This window comes from Strigops habroptila, chromosome Z, assembly GCF_004027225.2.
Source record: "Strigops habroptila isolate Jane chromosome Z, bStrHab1.2.pri, whole genome shotgun sequence".
Taxonomy (NCBI): Eukaryota; Metazoa; Chordata; class Aves; order Psittaciformes; family Psittacidae; genus Strigops; species Strigops habroptila.
This window is the reverse complement of record NC_044302.2, coordinates 74324613-74338702: the sequence shown is the minus strand read 5'-3', so window position 1 is coordinate 74338702 and position 14090 is coordinate 74324613. Positions and strand designations below refer to the sequence as shown.

General features: G+C 41.3%; 1 protein-coding gene across 4 annotated transcripts in view; it reads right to left on the bottom strand.

Annotated features, from left to right (window-relative positions):
* The window catches only part of PGM5 (phosphoglucomutase 5), a 74238-nt gene extending 60535 nt beyond the window's left edge, over positions 1-13703 (bottom strand). For 3 of the 4 annotated variants that reach the window (XR_003989221.1, XR_003989220.1, XM_030470592.1), the window contains exons 1-4: positions 13333-13702; positions 6065-6227; positions 3373-3519; positions 747-872 (exon numbers count right to left, since the gene is read on the bottom strand). Coding sequence is in view for 1 of the 4 variants with exons in the window: in XM_030470592.1 (XP_030326452.1) it covers positions 747-872; positions 3373-3519; positions 6065-6227; positions 13333-13593 (697 nt within the window). In the remaining 3 variants the exon portion in view is untranslated. Of the gene's footprint in view, positions 1-746; positions 873-3372; positions 3520-6064; positions 6228-13332 lie in introns of all 4 variants that reach the window. The other variant, XR_003989222.1, reaches the window with a different exon arrangement.
* Between the last annotated feature and the right edge of the window lie 387 nt (positions 13704-14090).

Here is a 14090-nt window from a genome sequence, read left to right as displayed (position 1 = left end):
TAGTATTTGCATTTGGTAGCTGAAGGGACTGTTAACAACTGACTGAGCTCTCTGCATCTCTGAGGCAGGTGTGAACAGGTCACTCAGAGCAAAAAAGAATTACACCATGGTGCTCTCTCTTTCTCCTACTTTACTCCCAAATCTTGCTAACTGGAGCAACTGTAATGCGAGGTAAAACTATATAGGAAATGTGTTCAAGAAAATGTAGATGCTAATTCTGTAAAATTACAGTAAAAAATAATTCAGATTCTTATCAAAAGTACACTCGTGACAAATTACTCTTTTCTATGTCAGTGTTAAATTATCAACACTTACAGGCATAAAAGCATACTCCAGAGGTGCAGAGCTAAAACCAACTTTGGAAGACAGTTTGTCCACACACATGTGGTTCTCTTTAGTGTTTACTGCATCTCATCCAGAAAGCCTTTAGATGTGATGCCACAACAAACAAGCCCCAGCTACCCTTGGTAGATTGCTCCAGTGGTTATTCACTGTTATCCATAGGCCTTCACTTCTTTATCAAGAAAGATAAACATCTTTGCCTAATAAGAGACCTAACCAGTTGTCAAGTTTGCTCTTGTTACTAGCATAATGTTCAAATCCTTTCTTATTACCTTTAACCTTACTAAAACTCTGACTTTTATACGCTGTACTTTTATTGGGCAACTACTGTGGTGTATAGTCTTTATTGGGAAGCTACTGCAGTGTACCTACAATTTTGCCCTGATAACAGCTTAATTTCATACCTCCATTCATGGCATCAATCCTTATTTTGATCTGGTTGGGTCCGGTCAGCAAATTTCTAATAGCATTGAAGTCAAAGATATTTCGAAGGAGATTGAGGTAGATATCCACAGAATCCACAATTTCCACTAGAAAAATCAGGTAGGAAAAAAATCACTACAGTCTGCATATGGCAAAATACCTCTTTCAGCACACTTCTACCAGCCACACAATTCAATTAAAATCGAAGCATGCAACCTCCACATAACATGGAGCCCATAGAAGCAAAGTCAAAGACTTTTACTGGTTTCAGTGTGACTACCATCAAACTTTAAGGCTTGCAAAGATCAACAGTTTTGCCTGCTAAAGGACTGCAGAGATAATGTAAGTTGACACTTCCTATTTCACTGAAAACATTCATGAGAATACAATATATCAAAGTAAACTCTATTTGTCATTCACTAAATCACTGAACACCTTTTCAAGCTAAAAAAGTGTATTCTCAAAGGATGGAAGATGTCTATGCAAAGTTGAAGCCACATGTTCTATTCTTCTACCTGACAGCACTATGTACCTGCAATAATCCATCACAAGAGGCATACAGCCTATTCTTCACAGTTCTGGCAGCTGGAATATCTGTCTCCAGTTTGTTGTCAAGCTACCATTATACTTCTGCATTTTATATCTCATTGATTTAGAAAAGTTAGACTCAGATACAATACCTGTTTTTTGCTAAGGTCATGATAATTTGAATTTTAAATTCATAAAAGCAGAGAGCTACAATCTTTTCAGTTCTCTTGAATGTAAAACCTTAAATTAAAATGAAAGTAAGTCTGTCATAATGTTACAAACAACTGTTAAAAGCCATGCTCCTCAGTCACCTTGGAATGTATTACTTTTCCTGATTAAATCAAAAAGCATATGCTATAAAAATATCTTTTTATCTGGTTAAAGGAGTGTCTTGAAATATTACAGTTACAAGTTAAATTATAACTTAGAAGATCAACCAGTTTTGCTCAGAAACACTGACCTCGTGCTAATGCTCTTCTTTAGGATAACATGAAAATGACACAGACATTCTTTGAGCCAGAGCAGAACACTTAGAATAGATCACAACAATACACTTGACTGGAGGGAAAAAAAAAAAAAAAAAAAGGTTCTCAAGGCTAAAAAACAGCCTGTAAAACCTATCTGGAAATTAGTTAATTCTATGGTGTATGTTGAAAGTCTCAAGGATTCACTAAAATTACACTACTGTATATCTTCTATGCCTTGCTCCCAACAATGTTTAAGTAGGCTCTAAGTTTTACGTATATGAACAAATACCTCAACTTCAGTGAAGCTGCTCACACACGTTAAGATAAACTGCATGTAGGATTAAAGTCTGAAACTTGTTTTAGCTCCTGACAAACCCAACTGGTTTACTCTCAGTTGCTTCAATACCTCTGTAGCCTTGATTCACACAACTGAAAAACTGATTCGATTAGTTCATACAACTGAAAAAGTAGAAGTTTTAAACACATCAGAATTATTCTCATTCTTTCTGCACTTTTATTCTGCGTTCAGGCCTGCATAAACTATAATTATTCATGTACTTATAAGCCAATTACATTGCTTCAGTAGGGATCCCTGGCAGCTCTATTGTACCAGGCTGATGTATTCTGGGAAGAGATGATTGGGAAATGATTTTTCCTTAGAAAAACGTTCAGACAAATTGCAATTATTTTAAACCTATTTTCATACTACCTTTAGGGCGGAGAGGGGTACTTCAATTTCATTTAGAAAAATATAATTTACAGAGATTGAAAAGTTGGAAAAGCAAAATTTTAAACCGTGGCAGTCATATCGTTCCAGAGCGGTGCTGGAGCTGAATTTTCTTTGCTTTTTGTTTGCCTAAAAAGCTGAGTATGTTCTTTGCAATAATAATAATTAAAAAAAATCATAATTTAATGTTTTTTAAACAAAAACTTTATTTATCAGAATGTATGTTGTCTCAAAATATAAAGTTTTGGTGGAAAACAAACTAGCCTTAATTTTAGGACATTAGGAATGAGGAAGAGTTCTTGAGACCACACAGTTTTACAGTATGTGAAATAATGTCTGGACCCCTTCCTTTGCTTTTGACTCCTTCAGGACAAAATGGCTGTGTTAGCTCATTTTAACCCAAGTGTAGGCATAAAAGTATTCACATCTTTAAAATGAAATGTGTTTAAGCACTCCCTTTACATTTGGAGTCACTAGATGTATATTGCCTTATACATCCCACAACTTTTCAGAAAGTGTGAGCAAAGAATGAATAAACTGAGACTCTCACAAACACTTTTGTCGATTAAGACTTCCATGAACAAACCACTCCTAGTCCAAAAATGTTTGTGTTTGGTGTTTAACTACTAGCAAGCCTAAGCACAAATATTTGGCAATGGTATTTGGCTAAACAATGAGGCCTCTTTCACTTAAAAGTCTGTAACTCAGCTTCCTTACGTGCAAAACAAAAGCAATACTTACCCATACGCCTAAAATTTTGATAACTTGTAGTAAGGCATCTTGAAGAAATAAAGTTATGTTTAAATAATTACCCATTATCATTCTGCATCAGTTCTAATATCTAGAATCAATGGATATAGCATGCATAAAAGCACGTGTTGATACCTCTGAAAGGTTTGAATTTGTTCTCCAGATCAAATTCTTGTCTTCCTAGGCGTGACAAATCAACTCTGAGATCAGGACAAATGGCATATTCCTCCAAGGTTTTGCTGATTTGATAGATTTTATCTGAAACTATATCTGGAGCAGGTCCTATAAGAAGAAAAAAATGTGGTGGATAATTTTTATTAAATGAAGGTTCCCTACTTAAAAAGTGAGTGCTATAATAAAACGTAGTTTTATTATAATTAATGATAATTAATTTATTATAATTAATTAATAAAACAAAGTTTTCTGAATATATCTGAGTTATTAAGGAATAAACCCACAGAAAGAACTATGGTAAATGAAATCTGCTCTTTCAGTGTAACACAGGTTTAAAATATTTGTTGAAAAAATGTAACACAAATATACTGCATTACTTGCAACATTTTGATTCACAAAGAGTACTTAACTCAGTCATTACCCAGAGCATGGCCGTGAGGGAACCTAAAAACCCACAGCCATCCTTCTTTGGGTTTACTGCTCGAAGACTACCCTTTTTTGTTCTACATGGAGTCTCAACATATACATTAAAAGAAAGCCTGTCTTCAGCAGCAGTTTCTGGTGTTTCACAGGGCTTCCTGCAAATGCACACTTGTAAAGGTGACACAGCTTTGTGTTTCACATTATTTCATTAGATATAATTATCACTTTTAAAAGTCTTAGCATTTTGACAGTGGTGTTCTATTGCAGTTTTCCTTCAATGGCTTAATGAAATACATCTTTGTTAGAATTCAAAATATCTTAATTGCTTAACAAGCAATTATGACCTGGAGCAGTTATGTCATTCAGAAACAGAAATCACATCTTACTTGTGCATTACTTTTACTGCCAAATCCTGAAGATTGGCTCTATTTTTAAAGATTTACTGTCAATCAAGTAAGAGCTGCAGGCTTGATGCAAACATTACCGGATGAGCTATGCCATATGCAGTGTGAGAGTTGAGCCTGAGTGACAACAAAAAGCCTTTGTGGGCCACACTTCCACTCTGAAAAATTACTTTGTTTATTCTCTTTTACATGATCTCTCTCCTACCCAAAGCCTCTGTCTGTCTTTCCAGTGCCAACTTCCCACTCCTCTATAGCGCTAGTATAATCAGTGCAGCTTTGCCATGTCTATTAGTGTGTTTCATCTCAGATACATTGTACCGGATGGTCCAAGGCTCACTTAACTCTTCCTTTTGGCTTAGAAAACGACTTCCTACTTGTCTAATCCAAACCCATCCAAAGGGTGGGTTTCATTAGTTCCAGATCATTCTTGATAGATGGATGTACTGTCTACTAATATTGCCAGCTAAAGAGATCCCCAGTGTTGCTCTGCGTTATCTCCTATATCTATAGAAACAAACCGCTTCTGCCTGGACTGGATCTGCAAAAGAGACTGAGCACAGCAACAACAGCCTTCCCTAGGAGCTTGTCGTAGTGCCTAACCATTCTCTCAAACACCTTGCCTAATAATGAACCTACATTTTCTCAGCTGCAACTTAAACCAATTACTTTTCATTACATCCCTGCCAATTATCATACGTAACTGACCCTTGTAACCTGTGCTTGAGGAATGTTTCATATTTAAAGCCTAATAGCCTGTTTCAATTTTCTTTAAAAAGGCAAAGCACATTAAAAAGAATGCCCCACCAACTGTTAACCATTAATCAAACAGATTCTAGGTATATATGGTATTTGAAAGTTTATAGAGTGCTAATGCATCTAACAGTTTGGCTCTGGTATGACAGTGCTGTGACCCTGGCTTTCTCACTGTCTGACCTTACACAGTCCCTTTAATCTCTCTGGGATTCAAGCCTATTCAGTTTATAAAATCACACTGGTTTAACCACGCACGTTTTTCAATTAAACAAGGAACAAGAGAGAGCATCCCCTTCTCAAGTTCATCCACTTTCAAAATGGGGAAGGAAACATTATTTTTGAAGCACTTTCAGTTTTTTCAGATGGAAAGCACTTTACATGTGTGAGGTATACAAGATGTTTTATGGGTGTACACAGATCTGTAACATAAAACATACTTAATGTGTAACATACCTACATATGTTACTTTGCCAACTTTGGAAAACAAAACATTAGCTATATACAAAACTCCCATTATTCAGCAGTGTAATTGAAATAGTTAAAATGGTACAACCTTCTCCCTCGGTTAGAGGAGTTATTTCCTGGGTAAACATGGAAAATGCTTCCTTCCATACAAGACACTACTTACAGCACTTCTGAAATCACAAGCTTTAAAGTAAATGCCAAGAGGAGCAACACAGAAATATGAGCACAACAGAGCTCCTTCATAGGCATCTTTATAAAAGGATCAGAACTGTTACAATGACCTGGCAGACTACACAAAATGCTATAAAAATGGGATGGCAAACTTCTTGTTTACAGAAATCTTACAGCTACCACAAAGACTTTCAATGAACATTGAATGCTTATTGTACAGACCCATGTAAAAAAATACACCATTACTGAAAAAAATATAAATAAAAAATTATATGCATATGTTCTTCATAGTTTTACCAGAATAAATGAAAAACACACAGTTGAAGTCAGCTATTTATCCTTGTCACCATATTTGCATCTGTCCTGGTTTAAACCACAACATCATCACACCAAGACGCAATGTTACAACGTGTTATTAAAGAAACAACCAACCTTACCTCCATTGGCAACCTCGAACTTGACTCCAAACTCCCCTCCGGGTCCCCCAGGACTGTGGCTAGCTGTTAAAATAATTCCACCAGCTGCTTTGATCTTTCGGATGATACATGAAACAGCAGGTGTGGATAAGATACCGTTCTGTCCAATAACCAATCTGCCGATCTAGGTGGAAAAGGAAGTCAAAGTACTCTGAATGGTACTAGACTTTTGAAAACTAGTAAGTACACACACATGCATATATAGGTACACATAAATAGGATAGAAATTGTAACGTCCTAGAATGGAAGTTATTCTTTTGCAGAGAAGTATACATACATGACTTGGTTGCATGCTAATCTGGAGCACTGACAAAAAATATTGTATCCTGGCACATTTAATCCCAGTGGCTTGTATACTGACAGTAAATCAAGAGCACAGCCGTGGCAGTGATTTGCAAAGCTCCCAGGCATAGCGGTGGGCTATGATCTTGCTAAGAAACCCTTTCATGTATCCCCACAAAACAGTAAATCCCCTCAAATATCAATATAGTTTAGGGCTGACTGTTTGGATGCAGTTTGCAGGGTTGGGGCTTTAACTAGCATAAAAGAGAACACCAAACAAATTGCCTGTAATGGAGCAGCCTTTCAGTCAAATCACAAATTTCACTACATACTAGAATCTGTAGTTTCTGTGAGTCACATCTCTGTTACCAAGACATCCTTGGATGTCCTTCCCTAAGGAAAGTACTACTCCTCCTTCAGCCACCAGTGACCCTTTGGCTATTTCAGATGAAAAGGGAGTGTTTCCCAGGTCACAGCTGAGCAGGGGAAGTTCCCACCATTCTTAAAGGGAACAAATGTTTTCAGGTGACATTATTAAACACTGACTCAATGTGTTTGGTATTATGTGCAGTTCCATTGCAAGGTTCCAATTTCAAAACCTTGCCTTCATCCTCTAAACAGATACTACGGTTTCAGCTTAACATAAATAATCTAGGAGCCAGCAAGAAATGTATTTACAAAGAAATACAGAAGAGTTCCAGTTCCTGGGAAACAGGCAGATACAAAAAAAAGGAGGGGAGAAGGGGAAGTTAGTGTCACAGATCAGCACTGAGGCAGCTGCATATGTAGCTTAAAAGGATACTGACAAAGTTGGGGGGGGGGGTGGTGTTATATCCTCACTTAAAAAAAAAACAACAAACACACAAACCCCCACACACACACTACTGAGTAGTAGTTTAGGAAGGGGCAGGGGGTGCAGAATACTGAATCCTTCTCACTCACTAAAAGCAAACTGGGAATTCAATTTCAGATTTCCTTCTCTAGCTTGAGAAAGATTTAATAGATCTACTGTCTGTGTGGCAAAGCAACAGTTCAGGAGGTGTCACTACCTGCCTGATTTCTATAAAAAGCTGTTTCTTCATACATAGATGACCTTCTTCTGGGGCCAGTGCTTGTGTAAGGCCCTTAACAGTTATTTAGAAGTTTCAAATAATTTCAGAAAAGCAAAGGATTAATGGATGATTTATTTAGCCTGGTTTGTGGACTATTTTAATTAAACAAAAAAAATAATAAAAAAAAAATTCTACATTGAAATTATCAACTTCTAAAGTAATCACAAGTTACTTTCTTGCTAACCCTCACTAAGCATGAACTATGGTCAGACATTTCTCTTTCACTGAGAATTACAAGATCTGCTTTTCTGCTTTCAAATGTAAAAAAAATTATGCAGAATCACACGTTCCATTAGCTGAGATTTCTGCCTCAAGATCTGATGATAGGAGACTGCCTACCTTGTTCTCTTTTCACAGCTTTTGCGGATAATTTTGAAGCCTATGGATTGCTAGAAACCAGGAAAGCTATAAAAATTGTAAGTACCGTTAACGGAAAATCTTCCAAGGTTCATTTGACTTGCTCTTGTTACTACTGGGCAAATATCATGTTTCGCTGTCTTTTTTTCTCCCATGCTAGAACAATTATCCGGGAAATGAGAGAAAATTAAAGGAAAAAAAAAAGTTAAGAAACAAATAATTTGTTCTATTATAATGAAAACATTTTCCAGGGAAAACAATACCTCTTCCAGGGGAAAAAGGGTAAATCAGCAAAATCCACATTTTCTGTGTCTATTTCAACATACTATTTTAAAGCAGTGCTTCCACTGACATGATCAGTCAGTTGCTGAGGCTGGAGCATATGTACAGTTAACACATATACCACACAGCCGAACCTGATTTCTGCTCAAAATGGTGGTATTAAACGATTCTGTTTCCTATTTATACCATGTCTCGCAAGACTGCTGTATTTATGCTGTCATTTAACCATTATTGCCAGTTGTTCTGAAGCGCTACAAAAACATCGACCATTGGGAAATGGACTTCAACAAACTCTCTTTCAGCCTACACAACAGTTCCCATGTACCTTTATTATGGAAAGAAAAGCATGATGAAAATAACTACTGAAAATATGTGTTTTGAATATTGTCTCTCCCTTTTTTAAACTATGAAGCATGTAGAAAGCTAGAGCAGTGACTCAATTTTCCAAATACAGCTGTCAGAAATGGGTGCCAGCTCTTAAACAGTATTGTATATGGGTAAGCAAAAATAAGATTACAGGAATTACATTTGCAAAATGCTTCAAAACAACACCACTGAAACTGTCTAGAAGTACTTCAGTATAAATGCCTTTATACTTGCATACAGGCTTATCATGAGCTCATGTTCTCTGTACTTCTTAATCTAAACTAGTGAGGTTTAGATTTTTGCCTCCATGAACACCTAAATGGTCTTTTAAGTAAGTAGAATACTTATTCAGAATGCACAAATTACCTGGCACTATCTCTTCACCGTATTTTCTTTTTCTTCCTGTTCAACAGGTGTTGCACAAACCAGTTTCCCATTTTTCTGATGCCAATATTGATACGAACAGGAGCAATTTGCTTTGCCTTCTGCATTTTCCAGAAGGCTATTATTTCTGTACTACTTGGAAATACTCATTATTACACTAATTTCCATACTATAGAAATAGTGCAATATTTAGCATTCTATGTTAAGGATGCTGAAAGTGAAATTACATGCATGATACACATTTTATTTGCAGTGATCACTGCAAAGAGCTTCACCTTATGTGAAGGTCTTCAGTGCTTTTACAGAACATCCTGAGGACAGTGCAGACATTAGAAATGTACATACGTTACCCATCTTCCTCAGCTCTCTTCATTCCAATGGCAAGAATGCACAACCTCATCCTCTCTTGGCCCAGAAGCTGTTAATTTTGTCTCTGAACCAAAAACTAAACTGTCATTTAATTAATTGTAAGTAAGGAACACTCAGATTTACAGACTTCTAGCAATCTGGGCTAAAACAGTAACGAAATCCTGTCCATCTACTGTCTCACAATTAAAGTTCCAGTAATATCCTTCTGAAAATCTTGGACAGTTTCATAGCATGGAAAGATTATCTTTGGAATTCAAAAAGTTGCACAGCTAAGAGATCACAGGCATGTAACATCTCTTCTAATACTGTGCCCCTACGCCATGTTCTATTTTATTACTCTGCTTTTAGCAGCTATAGCAGAAACAAAGATTATGATCCTCAGCAAACTGTTACAGCTGAAAGAATAGTCACTCTCACTGGTACTTTACAAGGACATTTTTATGCAATATTACCACTTGCAGCTGTGCATTTTCAGACTATTCAGTTGATTATCATGGAGTCACTTAATGCTTTTTTAATTATTTTTCCCAGTAATCTCTCACATGCCTCAGTCAATTAAACTTGAAAGAACGTGAAGCAAGCAGATTATTAACCCGGTCAGCATGGGACTGTGCCTTCCTATCTTTTGCTATTGTCACCCAAAGACAACTGAGTGCCACACTCAGCATAGAAGTAGATATATGAACCATATAGGTCAAGGGAAGGAGGGCAGATTTGCATGGAAGAACATGGAAATAAAACCAACATGGTATTATAAAGAAGACAACTGGAAAACTCTTTGCCATCTCAGACTTTTACAGCATTACTAGGAATACTCTGTGATCTCTCTAGGATGTTGCTATGACTTTCAATATTCAGGGTATGACGATCAGTTTCCTATCTGCCACTGAGACACAAACACAGCAGCTTCTCATTCAAACCCACCCTAAACTTTGTATCAAAAATGAAACACCACATCCAGTTGATGGGTCTAATGGCATACTTGCATTTAACTTGTAGTGTAACTGTGTTATAAACATGGAACCTTTTATGCAATTCTCTCACAAATTAAGGTCACGCTTCTCGTGACAGGAATCAGGTGAAAAGGAAAACAGAGCCCCAGATACTCTCCTAACTCCCCACTTTGCCAAACTGCTTGTTGCAACCAGGAATGGTAAAGGACCTCTGTCTAGCCTTCCTCATGCTCCCCCGTCCTCCCATGACATGCAGTCCCTTACCCAAATGTGTTTGCTACAGTGGTGTGACCCATCGAAGGATGACCCTGGTTAGCCACTTCCAGCTCTGAACAGAAAGATGTGGTGGAGCATGTGCTGGTTAGGGTTGCACGTCACAGAGCAACCTGTAGCTGTTGCCACCAGAGGAAGCCAATGCAGGCTATAGCCGTGGGGTGTGTACCTGCAACCCCAAGCTGGAGGGCATGAGCCCAAAGGACTGAAGATGAGAAGAAGGCAGGCCAAGCACGGGCAGCTGACTGGGCAGGGGGCCTCATCTCATTCCTTGTACCGGGGCCTATGCCAACTGTGCTAGGCTGTTAACACAGGGGGAATGCGGGGTGAGTCACCAAATTAGAACAAGGGGAACCTAGCAACTCTAAAGGGCAACACATTTACAGTTGATAATAGAAAATCCCTTTTATTTTTGTACTCAGCAGGCACAATTAACCATAACACTTGGTATGCGTTTTCCAGGAAGGAGATTCAAGTTCAGTTTATCAGCACTATGTGGCTATCCTGCTCCTGGCACTTTGGGGGTAGCTAAAGGGGTGGCTAAAGGTTTTGAATGCAGCTTCAAAGCTTCCACACATTTCACTCAATCCTGCCTACACCAGCTCACTTCTTTCCTTGTGATACTGGCTACATGTCTTCTAATGACATTAACCTCATCCAAATGGAGAGATGTTTACCCTCAGGAGTATTCCCTTCTTTTCCCTCCACTTACATAATGCAGCACTAAACAGTGCCTTCACGGAGGTTCAGATATTTTCCTGGCAGATGTATTTTCACAATCAAAGAATAAAACATACAAACAGTATTCACTAAGTAAATATGAGGCATTTACAGTATGCTTGATTGAAACAGGGGTGAGTTTGCAGGGTTTGGGCTTTTGAAACAGTGGTGAGGGTGAGCAGGGTACGGATGGTAAAGAGGGGATGGAGCATTAGCATATGAAAATGGGAAGCCTTTTCAGTATCAGGAGCACCTCACCAGCTGGCCTGCTGAATTTGTGAGGACTGTGACATTAGTAAGAGTATTATGCTTGAATTCAGATATTTGTGGGAACTGTGAGCAGAAAAGCTTGGGTCGTGGCTTCAGAAAACACTAGAAAGAAACTGGGTTTCCAAGAAACTTGCAGTAACTTAAGAAAGCGGAAGCACTACTACAGCACTACTACAGATCTACTAAGACCTGATCTTCAGGGGAAATAGAGCAAAATGGGGAAGGCTCCAAGCAGCAATAAAGAGGCAAAGTGACAGGAAAAAATAGTCAGGAAGGAGTCCTGAATACAGCATAACCTGGCTGACAAGCCTCTGCTCTCCTAAACCCTAAACTTCTTGTCCTCCGCAGCACCTCGGTCCTTGTGGTCACCTTGTGGCTGTAACCCACTCCATAGCTCCTACCGGTGTGCAAGGGCAGGCAAGGACCTCAGCCTCAGCAGGGCAGCTCTTGCTGCAAAACTCGCTTTAGCTGTTGCTGCACTTCAGCCCACCACGTCAACAGGTACAATTCCACTGGCTCGACTGAGCTACACAGGGGAAGGGGGTAGGGAGTGGCACTCCTCCGGACCCATCCCACCTCCCTCGCAATGCTGCTTACACCAGCGGGGTCCCGCTGCTCTGTGCTCAGTCCATGCACGCTCGCTCCCCACTGCTGCGGACAAACCACCACCACGCTACCTTGGCCAGCGTCCCCTCCTTCACCAGCATGCCCCCCGACAGCCCTCTCACACCTGCGGCCACATAAGCCCCGGACCCTACCAAGCCCCCTTGTGAACAGCAAGTTTGCAAAACCTACCCAGTACGTAACGTAGCCAGCCCCTCTGAAATTTCACATATCACTCAGTGTCTGCTTGATAGTACCAGTGAAAACATGCTTTAGAAATAAATTTAAAATACTCATTATTTATATCAGGCTGGCGAACCCTTACAGCTTGTATGTGACAATAAATAAGCAGGGGAAATTCAGACACATACAGAGACTCACTTCAAAGTTGAAAGATCTTCTGGTTATAAAACAGGACTGCATTTAAAGAACTGAGCTTAAACAAAAAGTAAATTCACTACCAAAAAAAAAAAAAAAAAGTATATATATATCACAGCAAATAGTCTGTGATTCTATGATTCTATGATCACTTCTTTTGCCAGATCTGGAGAATTAATTTAGCCATCATAACGAGAGGCAGCAGCTTCAATTCTGCTTTGAAGAAGAGACTTAAAAGTCTACATCATCTGGTATTTCCAGCTTTCTGTACATACACACTGACACCTGAATGTGCACGTATTTACGAGAACACATCCCTTTTCTTTCTGAGTTCTCTCCTATTTTCAATACTGCACAAGAAAAGCTGTAACCCGTCTGATCACACAGCTATTTGCCACAGTTGTCTTCTTGCATTTCATAATTTGTTCTTAAGACGCAGCCAAAATGATGAATTCCCCTTGCTTCAATAACACCGTTCTCCCCGAGTATTTTTAAAAGATCCTGAGCAGTAGATACATACATCTGATACATTCGCCTCCCGCATTTTTAATTCTGCTACATTTTCTCCTCCAGAGCCAACCGTGTTTTCAACTCCCACTCCTGCCTCACTCTGAACCGACCCGGTACGGCGTGTCCAGCAGCCTGCCGGGGTGATGCACAGAGACACACGCCGCCACTGGGCGCGCACACCCCCGAAATAGCCGAGCGCGAAGGTAGCATCGGTATGACCTGTGTACTGAGCGCTGCCCGGGTTACGACACTAAAACCTCCTGCCCCGTTCCCGCGGGGCGGCTCCGCGCTTCCCCACCGCGGGCAGGAGCCCGCGCGGGCAGAGCGTGCGGCCCCGAGGGGACGGCGGGAGGGCGAGCGGCCCGCTTACCCCGTTGGCCGCGGCCATCTGGACGACGATCTCGATGGCCGTCTTGCTGAAGTACCTGCCGTCGCTGCCCACCACCATGGTGCAACCCTGGCGGTCGCGGAGGTCGACGGAGGACAGGAGGCTCTGCACGAAGTTGGGCAGGTAGTTGCGCTGGCTCTCGAAGAGCGCCGTGGGCCGCCGCAGCCCTCCGCCGCCCGTCGGCCGCTGGTCCTCGTAGGGCGCCGTCTGCACGGTGAGCACCGGGATGGGGGTCCGCTCCATGGCGGCGCTGCGCAGTCGCCGAGTCCCGCCGCTGTGGCCCCGCTGAGCAGCAACAGCCCCTCACGCAGGCTGCGGAGAGCGGAGAGGAGTGTCGCGGAGAGGAGTGTCGCGGCGCGGGGCCAGGCTCGGGCCGGAGGCGGGCCCGCTCAGCGCTCGGCGGCCGCCGGCGGGACCCCGGCGCCGCGGGGGAGCCGGGTGGGTGCGGGGTGCGCGCCGCCCCTCCACCGCCCCGCGGGGCCCCCGCCGGCGCTTCGCCGCCCGCGAGAAGGGCCGGGGCTTGCCAGCCTGCTGCCAGCAACGAGCGGCGGCCCCGGCCAAAAATAACGCTGGAAAGCGACGCCGGGAATCGCGGTGTCCTGCCAGGGGTGTAACTGGAGGCAGGCAGGCAGGGCGAGCCGGCGCGGCACACTTGCTCGGCACGATCACGGTCTGTCAGCGCCGCGGCCGTCCCCACCGACCCCCGCCGGGCTCGGGAGCAGCACGGAATACCGCGGCCG